This window comes from Populus euphratica, unplaced genomic scaffold (genome assembly GCF_000495115.2).
Source record: "Populus euphratica unplaced genomic scaffold, PopEup_1.0 scaffold1233.1, whole genome shotgun sequence".
In the NCBI taxonomy this organism is placed as follows: Eukaryota; Viridiplantae; Streptophyta; class Magnoliopsida; order Malpighiales; family Salicaceae; genus Populus; species Populus euphratica.
The window spans coordinates 14,910-32,790 of NW_011501087.1; the positions used below are offsets into that span (position 1 = coordinate 14,910).

Below are 17,881 nucleotides of genomic sequence, written 5' to 3' on the forward strand. Positions count from 1 at the left end.
TTTTTATTTTTTTTTCTATAAGGTTAGTGTTTTGTCGAGGTAACGCAGGCTGCCTAGTTTATGAGTTTGAATTTTTTTTAATTGAACTTGGTTTTTTTATAGTCTATTTTTTTATATTATTAAAAAAATAATTTAAAAAAAATCATGTTATTAAATTTTATAAAATAATAAAAATTAAAAAATATAACATAAACTGATGTTCACCCAATACTCATGGATTTATATGCCGATCAATCGTGGGTTAAGAAGTTAACAACCTGGTTAAAAAAAATTTATATATATAAAACGTCACCGTTTTAGGTTTTCACTGTCAAACCATTGGCAACAAGATGACATAATCACAGACAACCTAATCTCTGATCAACAAAGCCGCCATATCAGTTGCAAAGAATAGTAGAGGAATTTAAGCCACACGCAGAAGACTTCAAGGCAAGCCATTCCAGGTTTTGTCTTCAGTTTTTTTCACCAAACCTTATGTTTTTGTAAATCATTTCTATCACAATTGATTACTGTTAGGGAGCTGTCTGTGTTTGAGGAGATGTGTGGGCTCTCGCATCTGTGTTGGGTTTGTGCTTGCACTGTGAAGCTTACACATAAAACAAGACTCATCTCCAATCCAAAAACCTAGACTATTGGATCATGAATCCATCTTATATAAGATAAGCATCTCTTTTTCCCCATTCCTTCGTTGAAGTATTTAACACAACTCCCTCTCCTGTAGAAGTATCTAAGCCTTCACATGTAAGCCAGACCCATTCGAACACAACTCCTCCTCTTGTGGAAGTATTTAACATTCCTAATATTATATCTAGAGCTTGGAGCTTAGCTCGTTTGCTTAATCATGGCGAAGTAAACAAAGCTACGAGATTCTAACCACAATCGCCACTCATCCCAAGCCGAACCATAATTTTTTATACCAATTTGTCAAGGAGCTTATACACAAAGATGTTGAGTCATGAGCCAATCTCATATAAAAAAGCACCTCTTTTTTCCGTTCATCTTTTAATTATGAGATAATTACTTCTAATATGTGCACCCAACAATTACATTATAACACTCTACCGATCATCATGGCTGGAATGCATTATCTCAACTAATGTACAAATATCATGTTTTGTGATAGTATACCTGCTTTTCAAATACAAAATGTATAAGCCCTCCTTTTTATCTAACTTAGAAATTAAGTAGATTTCGAATGGTTCATCCGATTTCAGAATGGTTCAAGCTATTTCTTTCCTTCAATCACTGTTTTGAGAGAAGGGAGTTGTATTGTAACTTCGTTAGTCTGATTTTATGTTCAGAAACTGGTTATGCTAGAAAAGCTTCTTCTGTTGCTTCAATTCATTTTGAACCTGTTATAGATCACGTATATCCCCTCCAATCTACTCATAAAAATGACAGAAAAGATTTCTTGATATCTCTGCTAAATATTTTTGAAGAGCGTTCAAGTAAATATTAGGTTGAATACTTATGAGATTATTGCTGAATCTTGTTTCTGTATCTGGCATCCCAGGTGATTCATTTTTCAGCCTCATGAAAAAATAATTACTTGTCTCTTCAGTTTTCTTCTCTCGCAGATTTCTGTTCTCTACTGATTGATTAAGCAAACCAATAACTATACTCTTGGAGAATCGCGTTTTGCAGGTAAACTATATATCCTTTTCTTCTTTACCATTTTTTCTCCGTAGTGGCTTTTTGGCTTTTCTGGTTTCTGATTTCTCGGTAATTCATGTTCCTGAATTTGTTCTCTATCTGCATCTCCCCAGTTTTGAGTCTCTTAATGGGAGTGTATAGTTTTGGCATTTGAAAATCAAGAAGATGATCCGCCATACTGTTGGATGCTGATCGACACAACACTTGCTCGGTTCCCTCCTCCAACCCCACCCTCTTCTCCATACACCACAAATACTTGGATCAAACAACACGATCATTATACATATATGTGGAAACCAGATAGATTCAAGGTCCCAAATTCAACAAAACAACATTCGCAGCAAAACTCTTTGATCTCACTTAGTTCAGAGAGTTGAAAACAAAGCGAGTGATGAAAAAACACCGTCCATTGAAACATATTTAAACATAGAATAGATCAGTTGAACCTTCTAAGTTACCAAATTTCCATTGCAAAATCAGATTTCTATGATTAACCCTTTATTTTCACCTCCAGATTGCAAAATCCCAATCTTATTTTTTTCAAAAAAGGAAACAAACAAACAAACAAAAATTTACAAATCATTTCCTTAAAAAAAAAAAAAAAAAAAGCAAATGTAAAATTAAGTCCATAAAATCACAAAAGAACAAGAATCAAAAGTTGTCAAGAAAAAAACATTAAAAAGAAAGAAAGAAAAGGGAAAAAACAACAAAAAAAAATCCCATGCAAACAACAACAGAATCAGTAACAATCCATCAAGTGAAAAACAAGATCTAACCCAAAATCTTCGATTTCTCTGCAAAAGCAGCACAATTCTACATGCATGCATGCGTATTTAATAAGTGAAGTAAGGTGTAGAGTAAATTACTTACAGTAATGAAATCCTGAGGGGCGACACCAGGAAGATAGAAGGAATGGGATTGATAGGCTAATAACAGCAAAAGCAAAGAAAACTTCGTGTAAGACATTCCTAAGCTGAGCGTGAGAGAAACTCCCGCCATGGCTATTATTGCTAGCTAGCTAGCTACCTAAATCAGATCTCCTCCTAACCTGCTTCTCTTTTCTATCTATCTCTCTCAGTTTTCTTCTTTGGTCACAAGAAATGGAAACGGCAGTGGAGGAGGAGATACGTGGGTGTCTGTGTGCGTGGGCTTTGTTGTGTTGTTTTGCAGTTACCAAAATGGATGCCAATTAATTAATGTTTTTTAGTTGGTGATTAATTAATTATTGATTACTTATTAGTAGTGGCTATGTATTTTTTAGTTCATAAGTTCTCAAATGGGAGATTATTGATTGTTGATGTTCTTGTTTTTCTTTTTGATGTGAGGTCGAGATTAATTGTATCATGGAAATTGAGGGTCCTTTCTTATTATTTTCTCATTTTATAATAATTTTTTTTTTTTTAGTTTTTCTTAGAAAATTAGTGTTGATTACCCTCCTGTTTTGATTATAAAAGAGTGAATGTAGTGTGATGGAGTTTTTTTTTTTTAAAGTATTTTTTAATTAAATATATATATATATAGAGAGAGAGAGAGAGACAGTTTTTTTATTTTTTTATATTAATGTATTGAAATTATTGAAAAATACTTAAAATATATTAATTTAAAATGAGTTTTCCTTTTTGTATTCACTGGTTTCGTTTCTCTTCTTCATGGATGTAAGATAGATTGGAATTGTACATCTTGTTATAGGTGTTTCTTGAAGCAACTGTAACATTATTATTGATATATTAAGAGGATGTTGGAATCCCACTGTGCGCTGTATGTATTTTTCAGCTTCTCCAGATCCATTGAATTCTTAAAGGAGTGAATTGATTCTGACTTCTTCTTTATCAGATATTGTGTTTAGGAGATTTGGTGCAATATTTTGATGTCATTAGCATCGTTAGTACTTACTGTATGTTGAATGCAATAATAAAAAATGAAAGTAAGGTATTTTTTGCTTTTTTTTTTTTTTTTTTTTCATTTGTTGATGTTGATGGGTTTTTCGATTCTTCGTGTAGGTTTTTTGCATCTACACACTCTTTGGTGTTTTATCTTTCCATACTGTTCTTTTTTTTGTTCGGTTTTGGTTGTTTATTTGTTTCTTAGTTTGAGATACTGAGTTGTTTTCCTTCTTACTCCGTTACAGGTTGCTTTGACTTTCAAAGCCAGTGGTTCACCTAGCCTTGAGTGGGGATCGAGGTCTCGAAACCAAGGTGGTTGCATTTCCCTTTAAATGAATACTTTGAATGGTCAGAATACATTTTTTTTCCTTACTTGTTTAATAGCTGCTATCGGAATCATCAATGCATTCATAAACCGTAATTATTGTGCATTTTTTCCGATTCCATTTATTCTATACATCTATTCCCAAGATGTTTGTGTTTGCAGCTTCATCTACAAATATCAATTATGATCATCGACAAAGTTGTCAGCTCATTCAAACCCAGCACCGCCCATATTTTTTCATTATAAATTGTTGTTACTATTCGTTTTTTATCTAACAGATTTCCCCCGTCACTCATCCGATCAATTAAAAACATCTCCCATTATGTTGACATCTATACATCATGATATATTTCTCTTATTTGGTTAAAGCTACCCATATTGTGTGTTTATGTGTGTGTGTGTATGCGTGTGTCCCGCACACTTTTCTTTATAGCTTATTATATTAGAGAACCTCCTGACTTCTAACACAATTCCTCTAGTTATTTTTTATAGGAGGTTTGGCTATTGCTCACGCAGATCTCTTGCTCAATCCATATACCTACGCATATGCCTGTGAGTGTGGTGTTGTTTCTGTATGTATATACCAACTATTGCTCCTGCATCTTCAAATAGAATCCTCACAGAAAGTGACTGAGAGGGATGCTTGTCTGAGAATAGTTTCTTGTATCAAATTCTTTTATCAGGTGGCCTCTTTGTCCGGTTCCTTGTAACAAATTAAGCTAGCTAGCCATGGAGTTGGGATCTATCTGGGTGGTCCTAGCTGTCATATTTGGTGGATTAGGGGTTGGGAAATGGATTCTAAAGAAAGTGAATTGGTGGTTGTATGAAGCTCAACTAGGTGAAAAGCAGTACTCACTACCTCCAGGGGATTTGGGCTGGCCTTTCATTGGCAATATGTGGTCCTTTCTGAGAGCTTTCAAATCCAGTGATCCTGATTCTTTCATGCGCACCTTCATCAATAAGTATACTGCTAATTTCTTTTTCTCTACTTCTCTCTCTTTTCTTTTTATGTACATACATATATCATGACATTTTCGGTCGTTTGGCTTTCCTCAAGGCATGATTCCACTCCATCATTCTTTGTTTCCAGGGGAAGTGGCAATTCAGTACAATAAATAAATAAATAAATTTATTCATACGTGTGCGTGTGTATAGGTGCAGGGGACAGGGCTATGTCATCATCTGCCTTGTGCCTTACTCGTAACCAGTTATGTTGGAAAGGGAATAAAGAGGGAAGGAGATGGCTTTGTTTTTGTCATTTTCCCTATCCTCTTAAAATGATTCTTCCTAGTTAGTAGTTTTTTTTTCTTGACCATCTCTACCACTCGTATTTTTTGTCATGTGTTATGGCGAATTATTTTATCTAGTTTTTTTAGAAGGATTAATTAATTAATAGTAGGAATGCTATATCTATATATTATGCTTTTAGTGAAACAAAGGAGTGAAGAAATATAGCCCATAGGAATCTGCAGTACAGTCCCAGTATGCCTTTTCCTTTTTTTCCTTTTGTTTTGCTGAGAAGGGGGACGAGAGCATGTCCAGTCAGTATAGATGGGTTTGGTAAAGTTAGTTCAAGACTACCCAGCTCAGATTTCTGGAGAAATATAGTATTTGTATGAAATGAATGCATGTGGACGTGGAGTGGTGTCCTTTTTCCGACTATCTGCTAATGAATAGATATTTTAGTGTGCATGCATCATCATCTAGGGTAATGTTTGTTTCTGTTGCAGAACAATATTCATTATGTTTAGCCTTTACTTATCCTACCTGCCACTAATCCCTTTGATTTTGCTATTAAAGCAAATCTTAATTAATATTGAGAATGTTTACAGTATTGTACTTAAGTATTTTAAACCAGAGAAGATAGCTTATGAAATACAGTATTCATTCTTCAATAATTCTCTCTGGGTCCATATTAATTTTAGTTGAATGGTCCTAATCTTGCTAACTGTTCCAATTATTACAACACATGATACTCCAAATCTTAAGCATGTGGATGTGATTCAAAGATTTCCTTGTTCTTTTACACCTTGACTAGTATCCTTGAAATTTTGAATGTTTTCTCCTTTTTTATGGAAACAATATGATGCAGATATGGACATGCTGGAATCTACAAGGCCTTCATGTTCGGGAACCCGAGTGTATTCGTAACAACACCTGAAGCATGCAGAAGAGTATTAAGTAACGATGATGCATTTAAGCCTGGATGGCCAATTGCCACAGTGAAGCTGATTGGAAGGAAATCCTTCATTGGTATTTCTTATGAAGAGCATAAGCACCTTCGCCGCCTGACCTCCGCACCTGTCAATGGTCACGAAGCGTTGTCCGCTTATATTCCATATATAGAAGAAAATGTGATAGCTATGTTGGAAAAATGGACCACAATGGGGAGGATCGAGTTCTTGACTCAAATGAGAAAACTTACCTTCAAAATAATCATGTATATATTTCTTAGCTCTGAGAGTGAGGTGGTGATGGAGGTTTTGGAGAAGGATTACACCACTCTTAATTATGGAGTCAGAGCCATGGCAATCAATGTTCCTGGATTCGCTTACTACAAAGCATTCAAGGTTGATCTCACTTTTCTTGATTACTATTATTCTTTACTTGTCTGACTTTAGCCTTGTTTAATTGCTGCTGTTAATATGGGATTAGATTATGAATTTTCATTAATTCCAGGCCCGTAAAAGACTTGTTGCTACATTCCAATCTATACTGGATAAGCGTAGAAATTTAAGGAAGAACGGTGATGTTAATGCGAAGAAGAAAGACATGATGGACTCTCTGTTGGGTGTTGAAGATGAAAATGGTAGGAAATTGACTGATGAGGAAATTATAGATGTAATGTTGATGTACCTGAATGCAGGCCATGAATCCTCTGGCCATATAACGACATGGGGTACTATTTTCCTCCAAGAACATCCAAAATTTCTCCAAAAAGCTAAGGTATGTACTGGAATTCCATTAATTATAATACACATACCATTTTTCCGTTGAAAGCATGTCCATGCATTGATCTATCACTTGATTTCATTTTAGGAAGAGCAAGAACAAATTGTCAAAAAAAGGCTGCCAACACAAAAAGGATTGTCACTCAAGGAAGTTCGAGAAATGGATTATCTTTCCAAGGTACAATTTATTAGCAGCCTGTCATGATTTTATGTTCAACTTGTTGCAAATCAATCAAGTTCATAACAGCACATTTCAATTTTGTAATTTGTTACAGGTGATTGATGAAACTCTTCGTTTGATCACATTCTCGCTTACTGTTTTTCGAGAAGCAAAAACAGATTTCAATATAAATGGTTAGTTGCTAAAAGATCTTCTCCCCAGGGGAGTTAGTGTAAAATTTTACATTCCTTGATAGGCCTCTAGTTCGTTCGCTGATAGATATAATGTCATTATCTTCAGGATACATCATTCCAAAAGGTTGGAAAGTTCTAGTTTGGTTCAGGACAGTTCATTTGGATCCAGAAATCTATCCAAATCCAAAGGAATTTAATCCTTCAAGATGGGACGTAAGTCGATGAGCTCCTGCTGTGGTTACTATATATTATATTTTGATGATCAACATATATATTAACATCTTTAATTGTAGAATTACACCCCCAAACCAGGGACTTTCCTTCCTTTTGGAGCTGGAAGCAGGCTGTGCCCTGGAAATGATCTTGCCAAGCTTGAAATATCTATTTTTCTGCATTATTTTCTCCTTGGTTATAGGTGAGCCTCTCTGCTAATATTTATGAATGATCCTGTATTATTTTCTCCTAGATACATTCTTGTATACTATATGTATTTGATGTTACAGGCTCGAACGTGAAAATCCTGAATGTCGTTGGATGTTCCTCCCTCATACAAGACCAACAGACAACTGTATGGCCAGAATCAGGAAAGTTTTATCCACATCTGTATAAGAAGCTAGAGAGAAGGCATGCACTTATAGGTGCTTTGAGAAAACAATAATAAACTTTTAGAATTTTGGTTCGTTAGATGGATAAGTTGTTATTTCCATTATGGTCTAAAAGTTTATTTTCTTAACATTTCAGTTTCTAAAATGAGAAAGAAGAGAGGAAGCTATCGGGTTCTTCATATTCTTTTTTGATTAAAAAATAATGTTTTTTTTTATTAGTAGCATGTTTTTTTAAAAATTCAATTACCTTATTCATTCATTTATTATTACTATTTCTTGATAAAAACATGTGTTTTTACTAGAATTATTTCTTAAAATAAAAAATTATCATGATTTGAAAAGAAAGTTTCAACTAAAAAATTAAAAATCCATGAATCAATACTTTTTAAATAATTGTAGGGGGGAAAATTAATATAAGAAATTATGCAATATTTATTAAAAAAACATTTCAATCATTGAACATTCATGAGAATATTTTAAAAAAAAACTTGCATATGAAATATATAATAATTTATAAGGTTATTTAATATTTATTAAAAAAAAAACATTTCATCATTGAATATTCATAAGAATATTTTTTAAAAAAAAATTGCATATGAGATTTATAATAATTTATAAAGTAATTGTAAATTTTACCATAAAAAACTATTATCTTTTTTGAAAAATATGAAAAAAATATATGCTTTTCTAAATTTATTCATGGTGAATTTTATTATAAATTAAAAATAATTTTAAATAAGAAACTGAAGAACCATTTAAAAATAGATTAAATATCTATTATTAGAAGGATAAGTCCACGTATTAGATACAAATAAAATAAAATATAAGTATGTTTAACTTTTTTTATATATATATTTTAAATAGGTGTCACTAAATTTTTATTTTATTAAGATGGATAGTATATTATTTATCTGAAAAAATAATGTGACATTAACTAATTAGTTTCTAAAAATATTTTTGATAATTAGAAAGTTGGGATTTGAGTTTTTGAAATTTAAAATCTACTTTTAACTTGTTTTCACCTAAAAAACAACATAAATATCAATAAACTCATTTTTAATCCCCAAATACTATCTATTCAAGCTAAGAACCCCAATTTAAACTGAATAAAAAAAAAATTATCAAGCCATGATTAACATTTTATGATAAGATTTATGTTTCAAACTATCATCCTAGCATTCTACTCTCCAAAACAACAAGTTTTTTGAAACCAATATCTAACTCTTTTTATCATCAAAATATAATTATATAGAATTTTTATCCCCTCTTTTTTCTTATAACTTTCTCTCTCATTTCATAGTATATTAGAATTGAAACATTCAAAATATAAAGTTTAATTCAAAACATAAAGTTTAAGAATGAAACATAATTTTTTTAAAATAATAGGGTCCAAAATAATTCTTAAAATAAAATTTTTAGCCCTTGTTCTTTTAATTCTTTTTTAACTATAACCTAAAATTTTATTTGATAACAAATTAAGCTAGCTAGTTATGGAGCCAGGATCTATCTGGATGGTCCTAGCAGTCATATTTGTTAGATTAAGGGTTGGAAGATAGATTTTTTTTAAAAATAAATTGGTGGTTGTATAAAACCTAACCGGGTGAAAGGTAAAACTCACTACCTCCAGGGGATTTGGATTGGCCTTTCATTGGCAATATATAATCCTTTCTCAGAGCTTTTAAATCTAACAATTCTGATTTTTTCATGCGCATCTCTATTTACGAATAGACTAAATATTTGGAAGGATAAGTTTATACACTAGATCCAAGTAAAATAAAATATAGGTATGTTTAACCTTTTTTTTATATTTTAAATAGGTGTCACCAAATTTTTTTTTATTAAGATGGACAATATATCATTTATCTAAAAAAATAATGTGACATTAACTAGTTAGTTTCTAAACACTTTTGATAGTTAGAAAGTTGGGATTTGAGTTTTTGAAATTTAAAATCTATATTTTTTTAACTTGTTTTCACCTAAAAAATAATATAAATATCAATAAACATATTTTTAATCTTAAAATACTATCTAATCGAGCTAAAATCTCAAAATTAAACTGAATTAAAAAAAAAATCTCAAGCCATGATTAACATTTTATGATAAGATTTAAGTTTTAAACTATCATCCTAGAATTCTGCTCTCCAAAATAACAAGTTTTTTGAAACCAATATCGATTCTTTTTATAACCAAAATGTAACTATTTAGAATTTTTATCCTTTTTTTTTTCTTATGACTTTCTCTCTCATTTCATAGTATATTAGAATTGAAACGTTCAAAACATAAAATTTAAGAATGAAACATAAAATTTTAAAGTAATACGGTTCAAAATAATTCTTAAAATGTTCTTTTAATTCTTTTTTAACTATAATCTAAAATTTTATTTGATAACAAATTAAGCTAACTAGTTATGGAGTCAAGATCTATCTGGATGGTCCTAATAGTCATATTTGCTAGATTAAGGGTTGGGAAGTGGATTCTAAAAAAAGTGAATTGGTGGTTGTATAAAGCCTAACTGGGTGAAAAGTAAAACTCACTACCTCTAGAGGATTTGGATTGGCCTTTCATTGGCAATGTATAGTCCTTTCTCAAAGCTTTTAAATCCAACAATTCTAATTTTTTCATGCGCATCTTCATCAAGAAATATATTGCTAATTTTTATTTCTTTACATCTCTCCCTTTCTTTTTTATATACATATATGTATCTTGACATTTTCGGTCATCTGGCTTTCCTTTAGGCATGACTCCATTCCATCATTCTTTGTTTTCATAGGAAGTGGCAATTCAGTATAATAAATAAATAAATAAATTTATTCATACATTTGTGTGGATGCAGGGGACAGGGTTGTGTCATCATCTGCCTTGTACCTTACTCACAACCAGATATATTGGAAAGGAAATAAAGAGCGAAGGTGATGGCTTTGTTTTTGTCATTTTCCCTATCCTCTTAAAATGATCCTACCTAGTTAGTAGTTTTTTCTTTTTTTCCTCTTGACCATCTCTTTCAAATAATAAAATAAAACTTTAAAATAATTTAGATTAATACAAAGAAATCATTCAACTTGAAAATAATCAGTCTCTAAATACTCTACCTCTTTTTTTGTTGTGTAGTTAAGATAAATAAGAAATCATTTTAAGTAAATGATTTTGCAACATTAAAAAATTCTTACCACACTTGAAAACTTTGTTGTTCCCCGTTAAATACTCTTGTTGAACTAGAAAACTTTTAAAAATAGGTTGTTGAGTATTCTTGCAGTATTAGAGAAAATCCCTCTCCAAATATGAAGTCCTCAAGTCAAAAGGGAACAAATAATAAAATTCATATTGTTTATGTTAATTTGTCTCATAATATCTTTTTGAACTCTGATTAACCTCAACATTTTAACTCAAATTATATAAAAACATCTTGAAAAATTTCAATTAAGCTTAACAGTTAAATCGAGAGTTATGCATGAAAATATAAAATTAGATAGTATGTACAATTACACTAGAAACTGAATTTTCTTATTCAACATTTTCTTAGATAGTATCATTTATAATATTTAAAATGTCATATTAACATTTTGGCTCTTCTAAATAGTTTTTATCATTGAATATGTTATAAGCAACATAAACTTAAAATTATAATCTTCAAACTTCATAATAACACAGTTTTCATCATTGTAAATCAAATCAAGAATTTTCCTTAATATTGAGAACTTTTTTTCCAATATTTTTCTAAGTTGCATCATTTTTTAATCATTATTAACAATAAATGAATCAAGTTTGATGTGCATTTTAAATATTTTCTATATTAATGACAATCGTAGTGCCAAAGGCTTTAATAAAGAGGGTGTATATGTCAAGCACCTTATATGGCCAACTATCAATAAAAATTACATGGAGTGACTATCAATTGTAAAAAAAGATGGTGTGCTTCATGGATGTTTAACTCAATGTCATTAAAAAGAGGCGATTGTAAATTTGTATAAAGGATAATGACCTCATAAATTAAGTGCAATTCAGACATTATTATATAATTATAGACAAAAGATGGTGGATTATATGCACTAAATATTGATGGAATATTATTATATTGATATGACCTCTCTTTAAATAAAAAGCCTTTTAAAGAGAAAAGTGAAGTCTGCAATTCTAGGCTTTAGTGTGATTAGATTATATATTTGGTGCCGTATTGGATTATGATAATTAAGTAATAAAAACACATAATTAGTCTTGATAACCAATAGTTATAATATTTTATTGAAAGAAAAGGTGGAAACATGTTAGCTTTGATTATGTGATGGGTTACCTTTTATCAAAACTGTGATAAAGATTGAAATATATGCTACAAGAAGTAAATAAATTTTGAATTAACTATAACAAGGATTAGATTAAAAGCAAATTAATATTTTATGAAAAGTTCATGTAGATAGCTTACATTGATAAATAACTAACCTAAATTCATATCTAATGAACAAAAACATAGAATACTTCATCTAAGGTTTTAAGAAATTTGTAGTAAAGAAAAATGATTAATAAAAAATAAAAATTGAAAAAAAAACAAATAAATGATTGACAATGAATGAAAATCAAAACAATAACTTTGCTAAACAAAAAATAAAATATTAAGAGTAATGCAATATCAACTATACAGATTAATACTTATTCTTCAATGAGATCTTAAAATTATGTCTACGTGATAGATTTCATCTTTAGAAGTACATATGTCATATTGTCAAGTGGTGCCCCTATTACTTGAAGTTAAAAGGGCAGTAAAGTAGATGTAATGAAAATGAAACACAATTAGTTGGGTAGACTTATTAGTGCTAAAACTATAACTCCAAATTATATAATTAAGTCTTAGAGTCAATTAATAATTATATAGCATACAAATTCCCTTGAAATCTAACTAGGTCCTTGCAATTTCAATTAAAATAGAGAAAACAAAAAATAATAAATAAGAAAAATAAATTACCTTGGGCATATCCTGCTTTTATCCTCATAATTATTCCAATAATAAATAAAATTCATCATCTAGTGATAGAAATCCAAAGTTAACCAATAATCAAAAAATAAATAAAAAAACTCGCAATCCAAAATCTATAAAGTAAACAATTCACTAAAAAAAAAAATTGTCGCAACGAACAATACGTATCCCCCATAGTGCATATCTTGAAATATTCATCTTCCTCCTCCCTCCTCTCTATAATTGTTGTTATTCAACCTTCTTCTTTTAACCAAACACAATTCCCTCTATGTTTTGGCTAAAAAACTTTGTCATTGTTCCATCTATAAATAGCCAACCACATTACATAAACATATAAATACACTTTTCACCAGCTTAATCCATATCTAAAATTATATTATTTTTTTTATTAATAATAGACAAATATAAACAAAATGAAAGTATAAAACTCAATAGTTATATAGCATACAAAAGGATAAAGTTCAATTAAGTCATTGTAATTCCAATCAAAATAAAAAAAAAAAAAACTAATTTACCTTGGAAGACCCTAAAAACACTCTCATAGCAACCACATTGATTAGTATTTAAAAATATATTTTTATCAAGGTTTTATATCATTACTTTGCACTTGAAGTATCAATAACTCCTTAACTAGAGCATGTTTTATAATAACAAGTCTGATAATATAAGAAACCTTTAATTTATGGGAAATATTCATTTTAAATACAGACCTATCACATAAATCAAAGAATTAATTGATGAGTTTAACTACTAAAATTGAGAAGATAAAGAGAGGGTTAAGCTTAGAAAAGAGACGTTGATTTAGTCTAAACTAGAATACTATTCAGTTATTGGATCATAAATGGAGCTGTAAAACTTGGATTTAGGTTTGGTCTATATGGATGGAAAGCTAAGACATAGGTCTAAAATTTTCATAAGAGTCTAAGATTCAAAAGGGTTGTTTTCAAGTTTAAATTGTAGCAACAGCAGAGAAGTCAGAATTTGTCCTACAACCCAAATACTATTCAATGTTCAACCCATATCTCAAGTTCTAGAAGTCCAAATGCATCGAATTTTTTTTATTTTTTGTAGAAATCTAAGACAATTTTCAGAACTTTCATGAAGATTATCTGTTCAATCATGATGTTATTAATGATGTTTTATTTAGACAAAAAGATAAGAATTATCACAAAGTCAAGAGGTGACCATCCACTCAACAATTAGTCATCAAATCAATAGTTCTAAATTTTAGCACATAAAAGGAGGCATTTGCCATGCATTTAGGCATCTTAATTTTCAAATCAAGATCATTTCCTTACTTGTTCTCTTTCTTTGTAGTTTTGATATTATAGTTTTATTTAATGTTATAGTTATATTAATATCCTGTTTATACCTTTCATTTTCTTTACTATACTTATATAATTATGTTCTGCTTTTATTTATTTATATTTCTATTCTTCAGTATATTTAGCTAAGTTTATTATATCAAGGTGAAAATATTTCACTAATGGTGTTAGGAGAAGTATAATATAAACTCAATATGGGCTTTAATGATTATATCATAAACAACTTACTATTAACATGTCTTATCATTTTTATCTTATTAATTCTTAATACCTTGCTCGTTAAATAGTTAATCAAAATTTATGTTGTATAACACTTGGTATAACAAATGCTTGACACTTTCATAGCCAATCGTATGGTATAACCTACAACTGTTCTATGAAAAAAACTTAATTTATTGTTAATATAAGTTAATATTATTAATTCCTGACAATATTTAAAAGTTTGATGTTGCTTAAATAAGATAATTAATATGATCATGTTAATAATTTATAATGAGCTATTAATGATAAATCATCTGATTGAAACCTCTTTTGTGTGTGGTTTCTAGTTGAGTAATAACAAGAGTTTATATTATACTTATTTGAAATACCATTAGTAGATCCTCTAACCTTGACAACTATTTTTATCATTGCTTAATTTTCATATTAATCTTACATCTCAAAGTCCTCTTTAACTCATCATCATCACCATCATCATCATCTTCTTCTTCTTCTTTATCATTATCATTATTATTGTTATTATTATTATTATTATCTATAATTTACATAGTTAACTTTCTTATGGTTCGACCCTGATCTTGCTGGGATATTTATTTCTTTGACATTCCTACACTTAGAAGAAGATATCAATCTTTTGATCATGTCACACATCCATCATATGGTTATGGAAATCTAAAGTTTAACAAATGTTTTATGTGGATTTCATCGCCAAATAATATCAAAGGACTGTAAAAGGCATGTCCTTCCATCAATTTTTAATTTTCCCTTGACATATTCATTTCCATGTCATCACCCTTTTTTACAAGGATTTCAAGTCCAACAATGAGCTAGGGGTTCTGTTGTTATTGTGTAGCCAATATATCATTATGATGTTTTGTGATGGTGAATATGATGGTGGATTCGAGAACGATATTGAGTAAAAATAAAAGTATGTTAGAGACACTAACACCTTTTATCTCTATTGCGTAAAATATATAGAAAGCAAATGTAGAAAAATACAACAGTTACTACCCTTACGGTTATCTATGATGTGATGTTAAAGTAAAAACCGTCTCCAAATGATATTATTTTATTCTTCAATCAAAGTAGAAGAAAAAAATAAAATCTCATTGACTACATCAAAAACAACTGGAATAAACAACTTCCCATTAAACTTTTCATATAGAGAGGTGCCATCCACACTAATATTGGGTCTACAAAACTTGAACCCTTTAATTGCAGCACTAAAATTCCTAGAAAAATATCTAAAAAAACAATTGTTTCACTATCTAACATCCCATTATGAGACCTCTCAATAACTATTCTATGATTTCATTCTCTTATTGTTAAGAACAATCTAGACAACATTTCAAATGATTTCTCATGTGTACTAAAAAATTGCTTGGAAGCTTTTAGTTTACAACTTATGCCTTATAGTATGAGATTTTAAACTTATAGTGCAATTTTATTTCTTCTTATATGTTTCCAATATCATAAGAAAAGTTATTTTGAATAAGAGCTAAAATTATTAATGCAACAACTCTTGACTAAAACTAATGGTGGTTTTTTTTATACATGTGTTAGTACATTTGTATTTACATTTTAACTTTGTTATCTAAAAAAAATCCAACTTTTTATGGTATCTTTCATGCAAGTACCATTGATATTTTTGTTCTTGGACATATTGTAATTAAAAAAAATAATGAGTTTAAACATTGAACTCGATAATCAAGTGAATGTGCAATATGCAACTACTTCTTAGCATTCATTAAATCATTTTTCATGCTGAAAGTTTCTCCAACCACCAAATCAACCCTGCCTATCAAGTTTCTATAATAAAGAGAGTATTCATTACAAACCATGTCATCAAATCTGGTATCATCACCAAATTCCATAAGATAAGACCTCATTATCATTATCATCTAATGTCTCAATTAAACCAACACCTTTATAATCACTACCTCTAGGTTTAGATAAGTCATACCTACACTGATCATTGTATGCATTATTAATATTATGATTGTAAATCTTTCTTATAATCATATCTATAATTATTCTAGATGTTACTAGCAGAATGTGATGCTTGTCTAAATGGTGAAAAAAATATATGGACTAGTACAATAGTATCTTCATGTTCTATATTACAAGAGGAGCTTTTTTAAATTAGATAAATTATCCACACATAACTTTATCATGATCGATTAACTTAGGACAAATGAATCAACTATATTTTTAAAATCCACATCAAATACAATTGGTACAAGAAAATATTAATATTCTCTAGCAAGACACCTCTAGATTATATCTATTTTAATATCATTATAATTCAACCCAAGTGATCCGTACATGCTTGTTTAGTATCTTCAAATAACATGTCTCTAGTAGCATTCAAGAACACAATACTTCTATCATTGTAAGTGATAATATTATTTGTGTCAGGAATAATAGTGCCTCTATAATGACGCAATATAAAAAGGTTAAGAGACATATTCTATAAATGAGTAATACTCATTTCATCAAAATAATTTATCCTAAAAAGCAATGCAAACATAAATTCCCAAATTGTTATGATTTTGACCTTAATAACATCAATTGCATGAAAACATATCTAACTACATTAATTAAAACCTAAATTATCTCAATTGAAATACAATCCCTACTTACAACAATTTTTTTCCAAAATTAAATGCAAACTCAAATTGTTATGGTTTTGGCTTAATTGATATTATGAATAACATCAATTAACTTAAAAAAAAATTACTTATTTGCATTAATTAAAATAAAAATTATCTCAATTCAAACAAAATTCTCAATTACAACGAGTAATGTAAAATTCAACTTAAACCTTAATTTCTTCAATTCAAACCTAAGTAATTTCATAAATAAAATCAATTGCATAAAACACACATAATTACTTGACTCAAACAAAAAATTATATCAACACCAACAAAATACTCAATTATCAAACACCTTTCAAATAATAAAAAATTATAAAGTCACAATTCATTAATGAAATCTCTAAAATTAAAAAGAAAAGGCAATTATTTTACCTTGATTTTTTGATGTTTAATTGATGGTTTTTCTAGTTTTCTCAACAAGAAGGCTAAATCAAGTTGATTAGGTAAAAAATATGTTTGAAAAAACAATAAAAAGATGTGTGGAGACGCGGGGAGGATGAATGTTATGTTTTGGTGGTTTGGTTTTAATGTTTTGTTTCTTCCAATGAACGATGACAATGAGAGGCTAAATCAACTTTCAACACTGTCTTTAACCTTTTTGAACCAGACAAGAAGGAGAGGTGTGTAAATTGACACGCAAGAAAGGTTTGAGAGAGAGAGGAAGAGGGCGAGGGAGAGGGAGTTAACAATAGCTCCACTGCCTATCTTAAATAATAATTATGCATCGTGAATTATTTATTTTTACTCCTTTAATTTATTCAATTAACCTGTATGTTCATCAAATTCCTTTAATTAACCCTTTGTATTTGACACGACTAAAAGATTGATGTCTTCTCCCAAGTGCAGGAGTGTCGAAGTAATAAATAACCCGACAAGATCGGGATCGAACTACAGGGAGATTAATTGTACAAATTATAAATAACAATAATACAACAACAATAAC

General features: G+C 29.7%; 1 protein-coding gene across 1 annotated transcript; it reads left to right on the forward strand.

Moving 5' to 3' along the window:
• Window positions 1–4,544: 4,544 nt before the first annotated feature.
• LOC105117216 (ent-kaurenoic acid oxidase 1-like) lies at window positions 4,545–7,846 on the forward strand. Its single transcript, XM_011014793.1, has 8 exons — window positions 4,545–4,823; window positions 5,954–6,431; window positions 6,541–6,807; window positions 6,901–6,990; window positions 7,088–7,166; window positions 7,273–7,379; window positions 7,460–7,581; window positions 7,670–7,846. The coding sequence occupies exons 1-8, from the start codon at window positions 4,591–4,593 to the stop codon at window positions 7,773–7,775; spliced, it is 1,482 nt and encodes a 493-aa protein (XP_011013095.1). The 5' UTR covers window positions 4,545–4,590; the 3' UTR covers window positions 7,776–7,846.
• Window positions 7,847–17,881: the final 10,035 nt, after the last annotated feature.

Excerpts from the sequence above, each read along its gene's own strand:
- LOC105117216 (XM_011014793.1), top strand. The coding sequence starts at position 4,591 with ATGGAGTTGGGATCTATCTGGGTGGTCCTAGCTGTCATATTTGGTGGA. Across the intron at positions 4,824-5,953 it reads ATGCGCACCTTCATCAATAA|ATATGGACATGCTGGAATCT; the intron begins GTATACTGCTAA and ends AATATGATGCAG. Across the intron at positions 6,432-6,540 it reads CTTACTACAAAGCATTCAAG|GCCCGTAAAAGACTTGTTGC; the intron begins GTTGATCTCACT and ends CATTAATTCCAG.